At 50.3% G+C, this 16,958-nt stretch overlaps 1 protein-coding gene and 1 pseudogene across 1 annotated transcript in view; one reads left to right on the top strand and one right to left on the bottom strand.

The window, feature by feature from the left end:
* Positions 1–442, bottom strand: part of NMUR1 (neuromedin U receptor 1) — a 6,693-nt gene extending 6,251 nt beyond the window's left edge. Inside the window, exon 1 of the mRNA XM_040639112.1 lies at positions 286–442. Within this exon, the coding sequence (XP_040495046.1) occupies positions 286–309 (24 nt within the window). The 5' untranslated portion in view covers positions 310–442. The remainder of the gene's footprint in view (positions 1–285) is intronic.
* Positions 443–10,398: 9,956 nt separating this feature from the next.
* LOC103662850 lies at positions 10,399–12,651 on the top strand (annotated as a pseudogene).
* The last annotated feature ends 4,307 nt before the right edge of the window (positions 12,652–16,958 follow it).

The following is a 16,958-nucleotide window of genomic DNA, read 5'->3' as shown; positions in this document are numbered from 1 at the left end:
GGGGGGGGGGATGAGCGGGCACCGCGCAGGCGCGGACCAGGGTTCGAGGAGGAATCCCTGCGCCACCGGCAAGGGTTACAGCGCCCGCGTCCCGCAAAAAGACAGAAATAACCTGGAGGCTGCGAATCCCCCGAGAAGTGGGGAGCCTTGACGGGGCCCTGCGATCCCTACCGCCCCGGAGAGACCCTCTGTGCGCTCTTCCCAGTCCCGCGCCCAAGCCCCAGACTCGCCGCGGGCCCTGTCCAGCGGCCGCGCGCTCCGCACGGCAGCATCGCGTTCCCCTACCATGCCGTCTGCGGCTGGCGACATCGAGGCGCGGGGCGGGTGGCCGAGACCGACGAACAGACGCGGCGCCAGGAGTCAGCAGACTGGCTGGAGGACGAACGGCAGCCGGCCCACAAGTAGCTCTCCCCGTCGCCCCGCCTGCCGGTGGCCCCGCGGCCCCCAAAGGGACCGCCACCAGGGGGCGGTGCTTTTGCCGTGGCGGTGGACCCAGACACCCTCATCCGGGGTCCCCACACCACCCCCCCCAAACGGGGGCTGTTGTTTCCAAGCGTTTGATGCGACGTTCCCAGGAGCGCCATACGGAGTCCTCGTGGAACCCTCACAACAACCCGTCTACAAATGAGAAAACTGAGCCTCAGAGAGCCCCTCACCCCCTCCTGCCCCACATTTCAGACGCACCTCAAAGTTTACGTGCCCCAAATGGTCTCATCCCCCTCTTCGGCTTCACGTGGGGTTTCCTCTCCCTCCCCCGCGCCCAAGTCCCAGAGCAGCACTCTCCACTCCCTCTCCTTAGGGTTTCCTGGGCAGGTCGTCCTCCCCTCTGAGGACTGCTGAAGAAACTCCATTCTTCCTCTAGTCTGTCGTCCCACAGCCCAGTCTTCCTGAACCCCCAGCAACGTCCTTCCTCTCCTGGAATACCTTCCCAGGGACTCCCCACTTCCTTCTGAAAAAGAACACACCAAAGTCTAGCCTGGTGTTGGACCTCCATGCCCCATGTGCCTTCGTGGTCCCCTCACTATATTCCTCACCCCCAAATACCCTCCCTCTCATCCATTCAAATGTTCCTCCATCCCTCCCACTCCACCACAGGGTGCTCCACAGGGAAGGAGGGAACTTTAGGGAAGAGTCTGGAGTGCTGGGATCCCAGCCTCCTGCAGCTCCCCCAAGCTGTACACATGTAAACCCAAGCAGAGACCCCCTTCCCTGCTCTGACCCCTCCTCCAACCAGCTCCTTAGCTGGAAGTTACTTCATCAGGAACTTTCTAGGGAGCCTAGACACATGGATCTTACAGGCCAAAATGCTGGCTCCTGGGCCTCTTCCCAGAGTCTGATTCATTTAGTCTGGGCAAGGTCCAGCAACCCTCATTTTTTACAAACAGGGAGGGAGCCCCAAGCCCCAGAATCACACTTTGAGAAGCACTGGAAGGCGTTAAATACAAAGCCCCAGGACCCAGGAAGGCTGCTGGTCAGCAGTAGGAATGGGAAGAGATTGGCCCCTCCGTGCCTTGGTTCTCCTTCCTGTAGCACCTGTAACCACACGTGCCTTGAGACATCAGTGCAAAGATTTAGCACCGGGTTGGCACGCAACCAGCACTCAATAAAGTCTATGTAATGACAACTGGAGGTGCGACTTTCTTCCCCCCGAATTTCCCCAGCCCCCACCCCCTGCCATGAGTCACGGTCTGGCCTTGGGGACTGGGAGTCATACCCTCTCAGAGCCTCCACCAGGCCTGCCTTCCCAGGAACTCCACATGTAAACACAGGCCCAGGCAGTGCAGGGGCAGATGGCCCCCATGTCCTTGGGGAAAAGAATTCTGGGGTTTCCTGGAGAATTAACTACTCAACTCCAGATGAGCGACCCCACCCAGAACCTTCAAGGTCCAGGCTGCTATCATAGCGAGTATCAGAGGCACAGTGAGGCGTAAGCAGCATCGCTGGGAAAGAGCCCACCATGGGGTCACAGGCAGCATTTAGCATATGATGAGCATTGCCGACACCGGCCCCCATCCCTGCATCCCACTCACACACACCCCTATGCACACACTCTGAGCATCCTGAAACCCACGGGGGACCCTTTGGAGGTGCTCAGAGCCCAGGAAAGAAAGGGGAAAGACCCATTTCTGCCTTAAAGAGGCCGAATGGCTCCTGCCAATCAGGAACTCTTATAGCTGGCTGCATCATTCACAGCGTTAACAGCAATCAAAGACCGCGGCAGGCTAAATAAAAGGGTAGCCCCCCAAAAGGAGAGGCACAGTGGCTATCATGGCTGTGGCCACCCCCTGCACTGTTCAGAGGGCTCGGGGTGCCCCAGCCTCAGGCCTGAGCTTAAGACTGCCATGGCAGCATGTCCCAGGTCCCATCAGAACCTGAGGACATCCGGCTCCCTCCCTGCTCCATCCTGAGACAGTCATGTTCACTGAGGATACCTGCAGGGCTGAGGCCTGGAGTAAATGCATCCTAGGTTTTCTAGGTATATACTTCAGTCTCCTGACCCTGGCTGGTAGGCATCTGCCCAGACCAGGGTATTACGGGCCCACCTCTGCACAACAGCAAATCTGCCAAGGGAGTGCCTCTGGGGCCCACGGGGGCCAGTTGGGAGACATCTCACGTCCTGGAGTCTGTGCAGGGCTCACAGGGCCTGAAGTATATGATTAGCGCCATAGCCCTTCCTCACCTGCTGACTCCTGAGAGCCACAGAAGGGCAGCTGCCCCGAGCCAGGTCTTCACCAGCACCGCCTGAGCAGCTCCTGGAACATTCACGTTTCACTGGAAGTCCCCACCCCAACCCCTCCCCCTGCTCTACTGCCTACAGAGACCAAAGGAGGAGGATGAGATCAGTCTGGGGACACCGAGGCATTGGATGGGAGAGAGGGACTGCTCTGCAGCCTAGGCAGTGGAGACGGCCCAGGACCCACCAGTGGTCAGGCTCAGCAAACATGGAGAGCTGGGTACAGCAAACATCTGGAGGGGAAAGAGTTGCCACGCTTACCTAAGAACTTCCCCAGGTCAGACACCTCTCACCTGGCTCTGCTTGGCTGGACCTGGGCCAGACCACAGCCAGGAGAGAGAAGAAAGGTCTGAGCCCCTTCGGAGTTGGAAGGGGAGAGGTCCCCAGTGCAGGGGCTGGGATTGCACCCCACCCAGTAAATCATGCAGCTTGTGTGTAGCCATCCACACTCCCCGAGCCCCCAGGCCTGGATCTGCTCACAGAGACCAGCACACTCCCAAGGAGAGAGAAGGCAAAGGAAGGCAAGGGAGAGTGAGGCCTGGATGAGAATCCTTGCTTGTCCTGCCACGAGCTGGCCATGTGGCCTTAGACAAGTCACTTTGCACTCCAGACCCCAGCTTCCTGGTCTGTAAAACAGCAAGGACAGCACCTGTCCCTCAGGGTACTGTGATAATTAAGTGAGATAATGTGGGTTAAAACACCTAGGCTTGACACACTTAAGAAATGGTGGCCGTATCTATGCTTGGAATTCTCTGGAAGATACTAGAAAACTGCCAGGGTCAGGGCTGGGGTGGAAGCTGGAAGACTCAGAAGAGCTTGCTCCGCAGGGCTTGGAAGGGCAACGGCCCCCAACAACCCGGGGCAAGAGAGCTACACCCCCGTGAAAAGAAGGAAAACACAAACTTGGGGGGAGCCTGGCCACAGCGTAGGAGACCCAGGCCCTGTGGCTGGACCTTGGGGACCAGCGGCCGGGGAGACCTCCAGTGATCCTCACCTCTGCCTCTCCTGCCCGTGGAGAGGACCTCTTGGGGCCAATTGTCTGGCCCCGTGCTGTCTGAGGGCCATGCAGCCTGGCTCTGAACCAGCCCAGTCTCTCGGGCGGGGCCTGGGAACAGAGTCAGCCGCCTCCTCCCCCAGCGGCTTGCTGGTGCCCCAGAACCCAAACTCCACTTGTGGCCAAAGGGAGGACAGGCTCAGGTCACACATCGAGAGAGCAGAAAATGCCTGGGTCTCTCTTGTCCTGAGTCTGTGCGTCCTTCATGCCACCCGGGGGGGGGGGGGGCTACATTTACTGGTGCTCCTGGTACCTGTTCGTCCACACAGCATTCCCGGTTAACAAACCACATTCGGATGCATCAGAGAGGCCCCTCTTGGGATCTTCCCCTTTATGAACGCTCACGGTTCACTCAGAACCAAAGTCCCTGTCCTCCTGCCGGTGACCGGTGTCAGAGGGCTTGGGGACTCGTCGGTCCACAGTGCTTTGCTGTGTCTATCTTAGCGTTTCTGTTTTTCCTCTGAGTTTTTTGTATCAGCATAATTGGAGAGTCAGCTGTAGACTGGAGAGGGAGCAGCCAGCCTGGAAAGAGTAATAACTTCTCACTTGGCACCTCTGATCATAGAAAGCAGACGTTATTTGGTCTGATTACTCTTTTACATTTTGTCAAGGTTATTGCCATTCCCAAGGCAGACTGTTTCCACAGCCAACGACACAAAAGCAGTAAATATTTAAAGTGCTAGTAAACAGAGGCTCAGGATTCCCAAGGAAATAACATTAAATTGGAGAAAATAAATGACAAAACCTGCAGGTAGTGGGAAAAGGACAGTTGCTCGTGGATATGGAATGAGTCTTTCTAAGGTCATCATGAGGTAGGTGGAAAATGTTGGGCGTATCAACCGGCAACTATGAGACGTGGGGAAAGGGATGGAACCCGGGGACACTGAGAGCGTGTGCTGGTGGGCTGGGCGTCAGTGTGGGCACAGCTGGCCCAAAGTCAAAGGCAGGAATCTGAGCTCTTGAAGGCAGAGAGTCAAGAGATGCCACTGCCGAAATTCTTGTTGCGAGCGATTGTGGGCTCATGTGCCGGTAAGGATCTTGGTTTGCAAATATCAAAACCGGCTCTGGCTGATTTAGGCAGAACTTCCTGAAGACTGGCAGGTAGCTGGAGGACTGGGGAGGCTGCGTGGCTGGACCCACCACCCCAGACATGCAGCCAAAAGGCCTGGTGGTGAGGCCTGCACCTGCTAGGTGAGGGCCCCCGGCTGGGACCACGTCCCAACTTCTTAAAAGCACTTGCCTGGACTCCCTGTCCTGGGTGAGTGAGGCCTAGGAGGCCAGGAAGTTGGACCCTACCCTGGCCTTCTCACTGCTGCGGACAGGTGAGCCTTCAGGCCTTCTGGAGTGGAGGAAGGCAGATTCCCACTCGGAGGCTCATCGGCAGCCCCTGGAAGACAGACCGAGTGCCAAGCAGCCGGAACAAAGCACACGTGTCCCTGTCACTCAGGGGTTCAAGGCCTCTTCGAATGCACCAGCACCGGAGAACGGGACCAGCCGCTCATGTGGGCACAGCGGGGCCTGGCTTTGGGGTTTGGGACACGGGGCTTGTCCCAAGAGGCTCACCAAGTTGACAAAACCTTTTTGGAAAAAGACGCCCAGGAGATCACGTATGCAGGGAAGATACGAGATTCCAGATTTTAAAATTCGGAGAGACCAGGGGCGCCTGGGTGGCTCAGTCGTTAAGCATCTGCCTTTGGCTCAGGGCGCGATCCCAGCATTCTGGGTTCGAGCCCCACATCAGGCTCCTCCGCTGGAAGCCTGCCTCTTCCTCTCCCACTCCCCCTGCTTGTGTTCCCTCTCTCGCTGGCTGTCTCTATCTCTGTCAAATAAATAAATAAAATCTTTAAAAAAAAAAAATAAAAAAAAATTAAAAATAAAAAATAAAAATCTTAAAAAAAAAAAAAAATCGGAGAGACCAGCTCACACTCGTACTTGGGGGAACCACATCCAGGAACTGGAAGTTTAAACCTTTCCCGATCTATTTGCCCTCAAAAAACAGCAGACTTAGGGGCGCCTGGGTGGCGCAGTCGTTAAGCGTCTGCCTTCAGCTCAGGGCGTGATCCCAGAGTCCTGGGATCAAGCACCACATCAGGATCCTCGGCTGGGAGCCTGCTTCTTCCTCTCCCACTCCCCCTGCTTGTGTTCCCTCTCTCGCTGGCTGTCTCTCTCTGTCAAATAAATAAATAAAATCTTAAAAAAAAAAAAAAAACAGCAGCCTTATAAACATCCTGTTCTCAGGTAGAAAATGTCCGTTACTCCTGCCATCTGCCTTGAGACGGAGGTTATGTCAAACTAGCCTTAAACCAGGAAGCAGTGAGTCTGAGATGTCAAGTGACTTATCCAAGGTCACTCACAGCTAATGAGGGCTGGGGCTGGGGTTTGAAACCAAGTTTATCTGAACAAAACATTTCCATCTTTTACTCTACAGTTCTGACCCTAGGGGTCCCCCATTCCAAAGACAATCAAATTTCAATAGTCCACATGTGTATTTCCCCTTCAAAGACTGGATTTTTATAGACGCGCCTCGCCTGGTTCCCCTTCTCAAGCCCCCGTTGCCTTCCCTCACTGGGTTATGAGTTTTCTCTAAGAACTGCCCTACCTAGCTGCTGCTCTTAATGGCCCTGAACTGGTTGTGGGCAGTGCCTTCCACGGGCTAGCCTGCTCCCTCCCTGCTCCCTCCCTGCTCCCGGCCCTTGTGCAGCTTCTGAGTGCCTTTTCCTGGAAGCGATGTGGGTACCCAGTTGGCTCTGGAAGTTTTGGAAAAAAATTCAAGAGTTTCCTAGTTAGGGCTCGGTGCATTTCAAGGGGCCAGAACGTGTGGTTGCAGCTCAGCAGCTGTGAGATCGCAAGGATGGTGTTTGATCATCTCTGTTCTTAAGGTCTGGGGTGGGAGGCTTGTTGCTTAGACTTTCTATGCCTCAGTTTCTTCATCTGCAAAGTGGAGATGACAACAGACCTACTCATAAAGTCACGAGAGGATTAAATGAAATAAAGGATACAGGGTGCCCAGAAAGCACTTAGCGGGCACTGGATAACTATTTTTCAAATAAAAGAAAGTAGGTGTATGTCTCAGGAGCTTGGTACATTTTCGGAACAAAAATGAAATGTTTTTTTAAAGACTTATTTATTTATTTGAGAGAGCGTGCATGTGCGTGGGAGCAGAGGAGATGCAGAGGGAGAGAGAGAATCTCAAACAGACTCCCCACGGAGCGTGGAGCCCAATGCAGGGCTCAATCCCATGACCCTGAAACCATGACCTGAGCCGAAACCCAGAGTTGACTGCTCAATGGACTGAGCCACCCAGGTGCCCCCACAATGAACTGATTTTTAATATTTTTCTTCCAAGGCAGCAAGAGACAATAATATAGAGGTTTCTCTATCCCCCGTGAGGAGGGGTGTGGAGAGAGAAACTGAAGGCCAGAGGAGTTAGGGAAGGGAGACAGGCCCCATCCCCTTGTAGGTGGAGGGGCAGGCCTCGTCTGCCCTCGGGCTAGCATCCTGCCTTCTGGCCCCTCATGTCCCCGGCCCCTGACGTTCCCACGAAGTTCTCAAGTGTGTTTGTGCGGAGGCACTGTAAACAGAGATGGAATGAGCAGGCCGCTACAAGCAGACCTTTATTAGGGCAGAACGAGTTCGGTCAGGCTGAGCCCCTACCACAGGAAAGGGACCCAGGAGGACCCCAGCCCCCACCTGGCTCCAGGCCGGCTCTTCCCTGAGCAGAGGTCACTCTGCAAGAGGGCTGCTGCAGAAAGAGCAAGGACTCGGATGTGTGACCTTGGACAAGTCCCTTCCCTCCTCTGACCTCAGCTTCCTTGTCTGCAGAATGGGGACACATATCCCCCTCATGGAGTTGATGACAGGGGAACCGGCTGAGGTTATCCAGGGGCCACCTGTGGCAGCCAGCGTGTGACTTACAGGCTGGGGAGCGGAGCAGGGTTTGCGGGAGGGTGGCTGTGTCTCCTCCTGCCTCCAGTTTGGAAGTTAACTGGTTATCTCTGGGGGGTAGATTAGGGTAGGAGAAGGGGAGGTCATTCTTTTTATTTTCAGTTTAAAATGTTTTTTAAAGTCAACATTGGTTCCTCCTATTACAATATATATGCAGGGTTTTTTTCATGTCAAAACGCAGTACCTTGCTTTTCCCCCGGCATCTTGTCTCAGGCAGGCCTTTCTTCAGACCATCATTAGGATCAGGCCCAGTCTGGTCAGAGCCTCCTCCCAGTTAGGCTTGGGAAAACTTGGACACAGATGTGCTCGCTATTACCTCCAGCCAGTCACACCCCCCTGTGTACCTGAGGTCACCTTCACATCACTGCCATTTTGTCACCCCGACTGTCACACCCTCCACCATGTCCCCTCTGCCAGGCCCAGAGTGAGGAGCGAGGGGCCACACACATTCGGCCCTCCACCCCACTCCTCACTGCCAGGCACTGGGCCTTCAGCCCCACGGTGCCCCCTCCCGGTGCTGGTACAGGGGTCTGGGCCCAGCAGGGGCACACAGGGGCCTCTGGCCAGGCCCGATCACACCCCCATGTGGTCCCTGTGTGAAAGGAGGACCTCCCTCCCTGGCAGCCTGGGTCTGGGGGCACTTGCAGGCTTCAGTATTGCTTCAGCTCACACTTACTCTCCATGCAAAGCACTGCTCTTGAATGACCTCAAAGGACAGCACAGCCCTGACTGAACAGGCCCCTGTGTGCCCCTGCTGGGCCCAGGAGGAGCAGAGGGAGAGGGACAACAGACTGCATGCTGAGTGTGGGGGACGCGGGGCTCGATCCCAGGACTTCGAGATCATGACCGGAGCCAAAACCAAGAGTTGGTCACTCAACTGACTGGGCCACCCCGGGTGCCCCCCACATGTGGCATTTTTAATGACAAAACATATTCCAGAAAAATTTTGCAACAATAGTGCAAAGAACTTTTTGTCCTGACCATTTGCCAGTGAGTTGCTGACCGAAGGCTCAGGCTTCCCTAAACCGGTTAGAGCGCATTTCCTGCGAACAGAGACCTCCGTTACACACACAACACAGCCAGCCGCCTTGGGACTGCGGACTGAGGCGTGACTGCCTCTAATCCTCAGTCCTGAACGGTTCCCCAATCTCCTCTTGCCTTTTATGATCTTGACTTTTTTTTTTAAGGTTACATGCCAGTTATTTTGTGGGATTTTCTCAATTAGGATTTATCTAATGTTTCTTTCCTTTTTTTATTTTTTTAAGATTTTATTTATTCATTTGAGAGAGAGAGTACATGCAAGCAGGGGGAGGGGCAAAGGGGGAGGGGGAGGGACAAGCAGACTCCCCGGTGAGCGCAGAGCCCCCCACAGCGTTCAATCTCATGGACCCTGAGATCATGACCTGAGCCAAGATCAAGAGTTGGATGCTTAACCAATTGTCCCACCCAGGCGTTTCTATCTAATGTTTCTTTGTGATAGATTTGGGTTACACGTTTTTGCAGGAATACCATAGAAACGGGGATGTTTTCTCTTCATTGTGTCCTCGGGGGCAGCATGCAGTGTCCATTTGCCCCGTTACTGAAGATGGCAACTTTATTCCCTCGATGAAGGTGGTACCTGCCAGGTTCCTCTTCTGAAAAGTTACTATCTTTCCTCCCCCCCCCATATTTTTATTTAAATCCTAGTTAATATTGGTTTCAGGAGTAGAATTTAGTGATTACTATCTTTCCTTTTGGGATTAATATGTATTTTATGAGGAGGCATTTTGAGGTTATGTAAATATCCCATTTCTTATCAAACTCTTACTAATTTTAGCATCCATTTATGATTCTTGGATGAATTACTTATTGCTATAATGATTGCCAAAGAGTGATTCTAATTCTATCATTCTTTCATCGATTACCTGGCATTGTACTGTAAGGAAACATTTTCTCCTCTCACGATATATTTATATCTGTGTGGACTTGGGGTTTCTTATTTTATTCAGTGGATAATATTCCATTATCATTATGTATGATGTTGAAATTGTCTGAGATTTGGCCTGTGGGAACTCCTTCAAGCTGCCTCCTATATCCTCCTCACATGTCTTTATCCTAAATATTTCTGTTATCTTCTGGCACAATAAGATATTCCAGGCTTATCACGTGTTTCCCTGGGCCAGCCTGGAATCAGCCATTTTCCAAGGAGCTCTGTCTCCTTTTAGTGGAGAATGGTATGTAGAAACCAAGATCTGGGTACTGACGGTGCTCATTCCGCCTGGGGGGTTGCTGTCCCCAGACGCTCTCAGTGAGCAGAACCAGGGAACACACGTATAAACATAAATACACATGTATATAAACATACACACCCACATGCACACAATGATATTAATTTTTATGTCTATCTAACTATAAAAACTGAAAAACATAAACTGACATCAGTACCTCCAATTCCAACCCAAACACCACAGCATTCATCCCTTTCCGTTTATCCCTTCCTGAGGGTGAGAAACATGCCTTTGGCTATTTTCAGCATATTTATTTGTAGAGTCGACCCCCCTGAGTGTGTAACCTGTCTTCCAGGCTGCCACCACCCCCCTTTGCAGACCCCTCCTCACCCTCTCCAAGGGTTGTCCTCTCTAAGGACTTAGTGGTCCCTGCTTCTCCCGAGCTTTATCCAGGAGGCATGCAGGACACCCTCCTCACTGCACCCAACCTCTCAGATGGAGGGGAACAGACTCCTTCACCACGGATGAGAATTACAGCTTTCCTGGAGACAAATTTGGCAGCAGGTACCAAAATATAGAAGTGTATCCTTTTGGCCCTGCAACTCTACCTCTAAAAATTTATGGAAAAGAATAGTGGCTCAGAGTCTGCCCACAGGCCTGGTGGCTCCAGATGCGTTCACCCTGCCCAGCTCCTGCCTGCCTCCGCTGCCCCCACAGCTGCCCGGGGCTCCCCGCCCCACTACCAAGATTGTGATGTGCTCCTGCAAGGAGAAGGCTCAGAAGCTAAAGGAGCAGCAGCAGCTCGTCCTGTCCCAGAGGCTGAGGGAGGAGGACAGGTATTACTCAACTTGTGAGGCCAAAGGTCCACGATGGGCTTCCTGGAATATTGGTGTGTTTACTTGCATTCCATGTGCTGGAATCCATAGAAACTTGGGGTTCGTATACGCAGGGTCAAGTTGGTCAACCTAGACCAATGGACACCAAAAGAGATACGGTGCATGCAAGATATAGGAAATACTAAACCAAGGTACTCTATGAAGCCAATCTTCCAGAGAACTTTTGAAAACCACAGACAGATCAAGCAGTGGAATTTTTCATCAGAGGTAAACATGAGGAGCACCTATCTGGCTCAGTGGGTGGACCGTGCAACTCTTGATCTTGGGGTTGTGAGTTTGAGCCCCACATTGGGTGTAGAGATTACTTAAAAATAAAATCTTTAGACACGTGTGGGTGGCTCGGTTGGTTAAGCATCTGACTCTTGATTTCGGCTCAGGTCATGATCTCAGGGTCAGGAGCGTGGAGTAAGCTTGAGATTCCCTCTCTCCCTCTGCCCCTTCCCCTGCTCGCACGCTCTCTCTCTTTCTCTCTCTCTCTAAAATAAATACATAAAATCTTTAAAAATAAAATCTTAAAAGAAGACATAAATATGGAGGCACCTGGGTGGCTCAGATAGTTTAGCATCTGCCTTTGGCTCAGGTCATGATCTCCAGGTCCTGGGATCGAGCCCTGCGTTGGGTTCCCAGCTCAGCAGGGAATCTGCTTCTCCCTCTGCCTCTCCCCCTGCTTGTGCTCTCTCTGTCTCTCTCTCTCAAATGAATAAATAAAATCTTTTTAAAAAGACACAAATATGAAAAGAAGAAGTACTATGATAAAAATTCAATAGCTATTACAAATAAAGTGGGGGGAGAGGAAGAGAAAAAGAAAAGGAACCAGAAAAGCCTGCAAAACCTCTTACAACTGAAAAGCTGCAGAAGACAGAAGATCAGCAGCTGGAGCTTAAAAAAAGTACCAGCCCTAAAAAAGCTGCAGAGCCCACCGTTGATCTTTCAGGACTTGATGGCCCTGCTGAGGCACCAGTGACCAATGGGAGCACAACCACAGGGCAAGCCCTGAATGATGATCTGAACATCTTTGGACCAATGATTTTTCTTAAAAGATTTATTCATTTATTTTGGGGAGGGAGGGGCGGAGGGGGAGAGAGAGAATCTCAAGCAGACTCCCCGCTGAGCGCAGAGCCTGACATGGGGCTCGATCCCACAACCCTGAAATCATGACCTGAGCCGAAATCTCGAGTCCGACGTCTAACAGACCGAGCCACTCAGGTGCCCCTGGATCTGTTCACTGAACAAGCTACAAAATCAGAAGAGGTGGCGAAGAAACAAACTCTCCAAAGACTCCATCTTATCTCCATATGGCCCAGGAACCACCCAGCAGCAGAGGACTCCCGGTGTGTTTATGGGACCCACAAATACACCATCTACGTCACAACCACTGACTGCGCTTCATGGCTTTCCAACAGTGCGCGTGCCCGTGCCTACACCTGCAGCTCCCGGCCTCCTGGGAGATGCAGTGGGACAGAGGGCAAGCATGATGGTGGGCATGCGCATGCCCAGAGCGCTTATGTATGATGCTACTTCGCCCAAAGGTGGTTGGCCCCCAACAAGGAATGACAAGGCAGATGGGTGCACCCCAGAGTAAGGTGGCCTGCCGCAAGCTCCACAGCCCCAGCAGAACCTCTTGCAGATGTCTCAGCAAATGGCTGACATGAGTACCAGCAGTACAAACCCTCCAGTGGGTTTTGGCCAGCCCCCAACACAACAGCAGGATGGTCTGGAAGCTCATCCAGTCAGGCTCTCAGCACACAGCTGTGGAAATGAAAACCACAATGCAAGTTTCATCCAGAACTACCGCCTGACACGCCTTGCTAAAATGCGTCTAATTCCCCGTTTATCCGTGTATATATTTTTTCTTTTTCCCCATTTGTTCATAGTAAGAATTATCCAATCATCTGTACTGATTAAATATGATGTGAAAAGCAAAAAAAAAAAAAAAGAATAGTAGCTCAAATACAAAGATGTGTGTAAGAGGATACTAGTCCCAGTCTTTCTGTAATAATGAAAAATTAGAGACAAGCTCAATTTTCTTTATCTTAGCTCCTGAAAGTAGACTCTTTTCTTTGCCTTAGCTCCTAAAATCAGTGTCTTACATGCCTCCCAGACCCATCTGCCTGAAGGACCAGATAATCAGTTGCTAATTGGCTTCCTCCCAGGGCTCTTAGCATCCCCGCGTTTTCAGGCTGTGTTTGTACAAGAATCCAGAAGGCTCTTGCGTGTCAGAGAAGGTCCTGGGGCAGAAAGCAGAGGGTGCAAGGCATGCACTTGAGTTGAGACCCTTCCTCCCTAGCCGCAGCTGAAACGGATTTAGGCCAAAGGGAGAATGGTCTTCAGCATGTTAGTATCTTCAGCATGTTCTGGTTTAGGCCAAAAGTTTCAGGGGCTTAACGCCCCAGGAGCAACCCTCCTACTGAGAGATGGGAGTGGTGGATAAATGCCTTATGCAGTAGGCATCTTCCAAAATGGTCTCCGATGACCCCTGTTTCTTGGTACTCACACCCTGTGTAGTTCCTCCCCCACCAAAAATGGCTGAGCCTGGATGGCTCAGTGGGTTAAGTGTTTAGCTCTTGATTTTGGCTCCAGTTGTGATCTCAGGGTCATGAGGTCAAATTCTGCAATGCGCTCTGTGCTGGACTCATGGAGCCTGCTTGTAATTCTCTCTCTCCCCTCTCCCTCTCCCCCCTCCCACTCACAATTGTGAGGAAGGAAGGAAGGAAGGAAGGAAGGAAGGAAGGAAGGAAGAAAGAAAGAAAGAAAGAAAGAAAGAAAGAAAGAAAGAAAGAAAGAAAGAAAGAAAGAAAGAAAATGGCGTAATTATGCAATAGGATGTTACAGAAATGACAACATATGATATCCAAGGCTAGATCATAAAAGAATTGCAGCTCCTCCCTTATTCCCTTTTGGATATCTTGTTCTTGTTGGAAGCCAGTGCCATGTTATGAGGAGGCTCAAGCAGCCCAGGGGAAGGTGCATGTGGCAAAAAACTAAGGACTCCTGCCAACAACCAACACACCCTTGTCAGGCAAGTGAGCCATGTTGGAAGGGGATCCTCCAGCCCAGTCAAACCTTCAGATGATTCCAGCTTCATGGGAGACCCTGAGCAGAACCCTGAGCCAGAACCACCCAGAATTGAGCTGCTCCTGGATTCCTGACCCTCAAAAACAGTGTGATATAACAAATGTTTATTGTTTTAAGCTGCTAAATTTGGGAGTGATTGTTATGTGATAGTAGCTAAAATATTCTCATGTGCTCCCGGTGGGAATGAAAAATGGTGTGGCCACTTTGGAAAACAGTTTGGTGGTTCCTCAAATGATTAAATATAGAGTTACTGGTAGCTCAGTCAGTTGAGCGTCTGACTCTCGGTTTCAACTCAGCTCAGGATCTCAGGGTGGTGGGACGGAGCCTTGCATTGGGCTTGAGATTCTCTGCCTCTCTCTCTCCCTCTGTCCCTCTCCCCACTCATGTGTGCACTTGCGCACTCTCTCTCTCTCAAATAAATAAATAAAATCTTTTAATAAATAAACATAGTGTTACCGTATAACCCAGCAATTCCACCCCTAGGTATATACCCAAGAGAAATGAAGACATATGTCCACAGAAAAACTTGTACGTGAATGTTTACAGCAGCAATATTCGTGAGAGTCAAAAGGTGGAAACAACCCACATGTCCATCAATGGACAAATGGAAAAACAAAATGTGATATATTCATACAATGGAATATCATTTGGCCATAAAAGGGACTGAAGCAGAGATACATGCTGTAGCTTGAACAGGCCTTGGAAAGTGAAGGAAGTCAGTCACAAAAACCTACGTGTTCTATGATTCCATTCATATGAAATGTCCAGATTAGGTAGATCTATAGCAATAGAGAATAAGGGTTTAAAATATATTTTTTCTTTTTTAAATATTTTTAAATTTAAATTCAATTAATTAACATATAATGTATTATTTGTTTTAGGGGTCCGGTCTGTGACTTATCAGTCTTATATAATACCCAGTGCTCATTACAACACATACCTCTCCAATGTCCATCACCCAGTTACCCCATCCCTTCACCCACCTCCCCTCCAGCAACCCTCAGTTTGTTTCCTATGATTAAGAGACTCTTATGGTTTGTCTCCCTCTCTGGTTTCATCTTGTTTCATTTTTTCCTCTCTTCTCCTATGATCCTTTGCCTTGTTTCTTAAATTCCACGTATCAGTGAGATCATAGGATAATTGTCTTTCTCTGATTGACTTATTTGGCTTAGCATAATACCCTCTAGTTCCAACCATGTCGTTGCAAATGGCAAGATTTCATTTTTGATGGCTGAATAGCATTCCATTGACATAAGACACATCTTCTTTATCCATTCATCTGTCAATGGACATCTGGGCTCTTTTCACAGTTTGGCTATTGTGGACATTGCTGCTATAAACATTGGGGTGCATGTGCCCCTTTGGATCATTACATCTGTATCTTTGGGATAAATATTCAGTAGTACAATTGCTGGATCATAGGGTAGCTCTATTTTTAACTTTTTGAGGAACCTCCATACTGTTTTCCAGAGTGGCTGCACCAGCTTGCATTCCCACCAACAGTGTAAGAAGGTTCCCCTTTCTCTGCATCCTTGCCAACATCTGTCGTTTCCTGACTTATTAATTTTAGCCATTCTGACCGGTGAGGTGGTATCTCAGAGTGGTTTTGATTTGTGTTTCCCTGATACCGAGTGATGTTGAGCATTTTTTCATGTGTCCGTTGGCCATTTGTATGTCTTCTTTGGAAAAATGTCTGTTCATGTCTTCTGCCCATTTCTTGATTGGATTATTTGTTCTTTGGGCGTTGAGTTTGGTAAGTTCTTTATAGATCTTGGCTACTAGCCCTTTATCTGATAAGTCATTTGCAAATATCTTCTCCCATTCTGTCAGTTGTCTTTTGGTTTTGTCAACTGTTTCCTTTGCTGTGCAAAAGCTTTTAATCTTGATGAAGTCCCAATAGTTCATTTTTGCTTTTGGTTCCCTTGCCTTTGGAGACATGTCTAGCAAGAAGTTGCTGCGGCCAAAGTCACAGAGGTTGCAGCCTGTGTTCTCCTCTAGGATTTTGATGGATTCCTGTCTCATATTTAGGTCTTTCACCCATTTTAAGTCTATTTTTGTGTATGGTGTAAGGAAATGGTCCAGTTTCATTCTTCTGCATGTGGCTGTCCAATTTTCCCAACACCATTTGTTGAAGAGACTGTCTTTTTTCCACTGGCTATTCTTTCCTGCTTGAGACAGAGACTGGTTGCCTAGGCTGAGGTGGGGGATAGGGGTGATAGCTGAAAGGTATGGAATTTCTTTTTAAGGTTATGAAAATCTTCTGAATTTGACTATGATGATGGCTACGTATATTTGTGAGTAAACCAAAAACTACTGAATTGTCTATTTTTAATGGGTGAATTGTATATGTGAATTACATTTTAATAAAACTGTTTAAAAAGCTGATGATGAACGGGCGCCTGGCTGGCTCAGTCAGCAGAGTGTGCAACTCTTGATCTCAGGGTCGTGAGTTCAAACCCCATGTTGGGCGTGGAGCCTACTTAAAAAAAAAAAAAAAAACTGATAAAGAATATACCACAGCTTCCTCCCCGTTGGTGGGACACCTCTGAAGTATGTTCCACACAGTCTCTCAGAACATCCCCTGTAGGACCGAACCCACTTCCCACAGCCACGACATGCCCGTTAATACGCACTATATTTTCTTTCCTTTCTTCTTGATCTCATTTCTGCACCCTACGGTTTCTGAGATCACATCTCAAATGAACTCCTTCACGCAGCTCTTGTTTCCAGGTTTGCTTTTGAAGGAACCCAAACTAAAGCAACCATGTTCTTTGGGTCAGAGGTCATGGGGCCAATTCTGCACCCATCCGTGGGGAACCCAGATGGGAGGACTGTGCCCACTGGTGGACTGTCCAGGGTGAAGGCTTGAACCAAAGTCCAGAACAGTCACAGAGCTGCCTCCGTCCCCTCAGCACGCCCAGCATGAGCCTGGTATGATTCGCACACACGCTAACACACACACACACACACACACACATACGCACACACACTTTTAGGCCTGTGACAGTTCACCCAGCCTGTCACTGCCCTTTACCCCAGAGCCAGGC

This window comes from Ursus maritimus, unplaced genomic scaffold (assembly GCF_017311325.1).
Source record: "Ursus maritimus isolate PB19 unplaced genomic scaffold, ASM1731132v1 scaffold_1, whole genome shotgun sequence".
NCBI lineage: Eukaryota > Metazoa > Chordata > Mammalia > Carnivora > Ursidae > Ursus > Ursus maritimus.
Note: the sequence above shows the minus strand (reverse complement) of the source record. Positions and strands in the feature narration are given on the sequence as shown.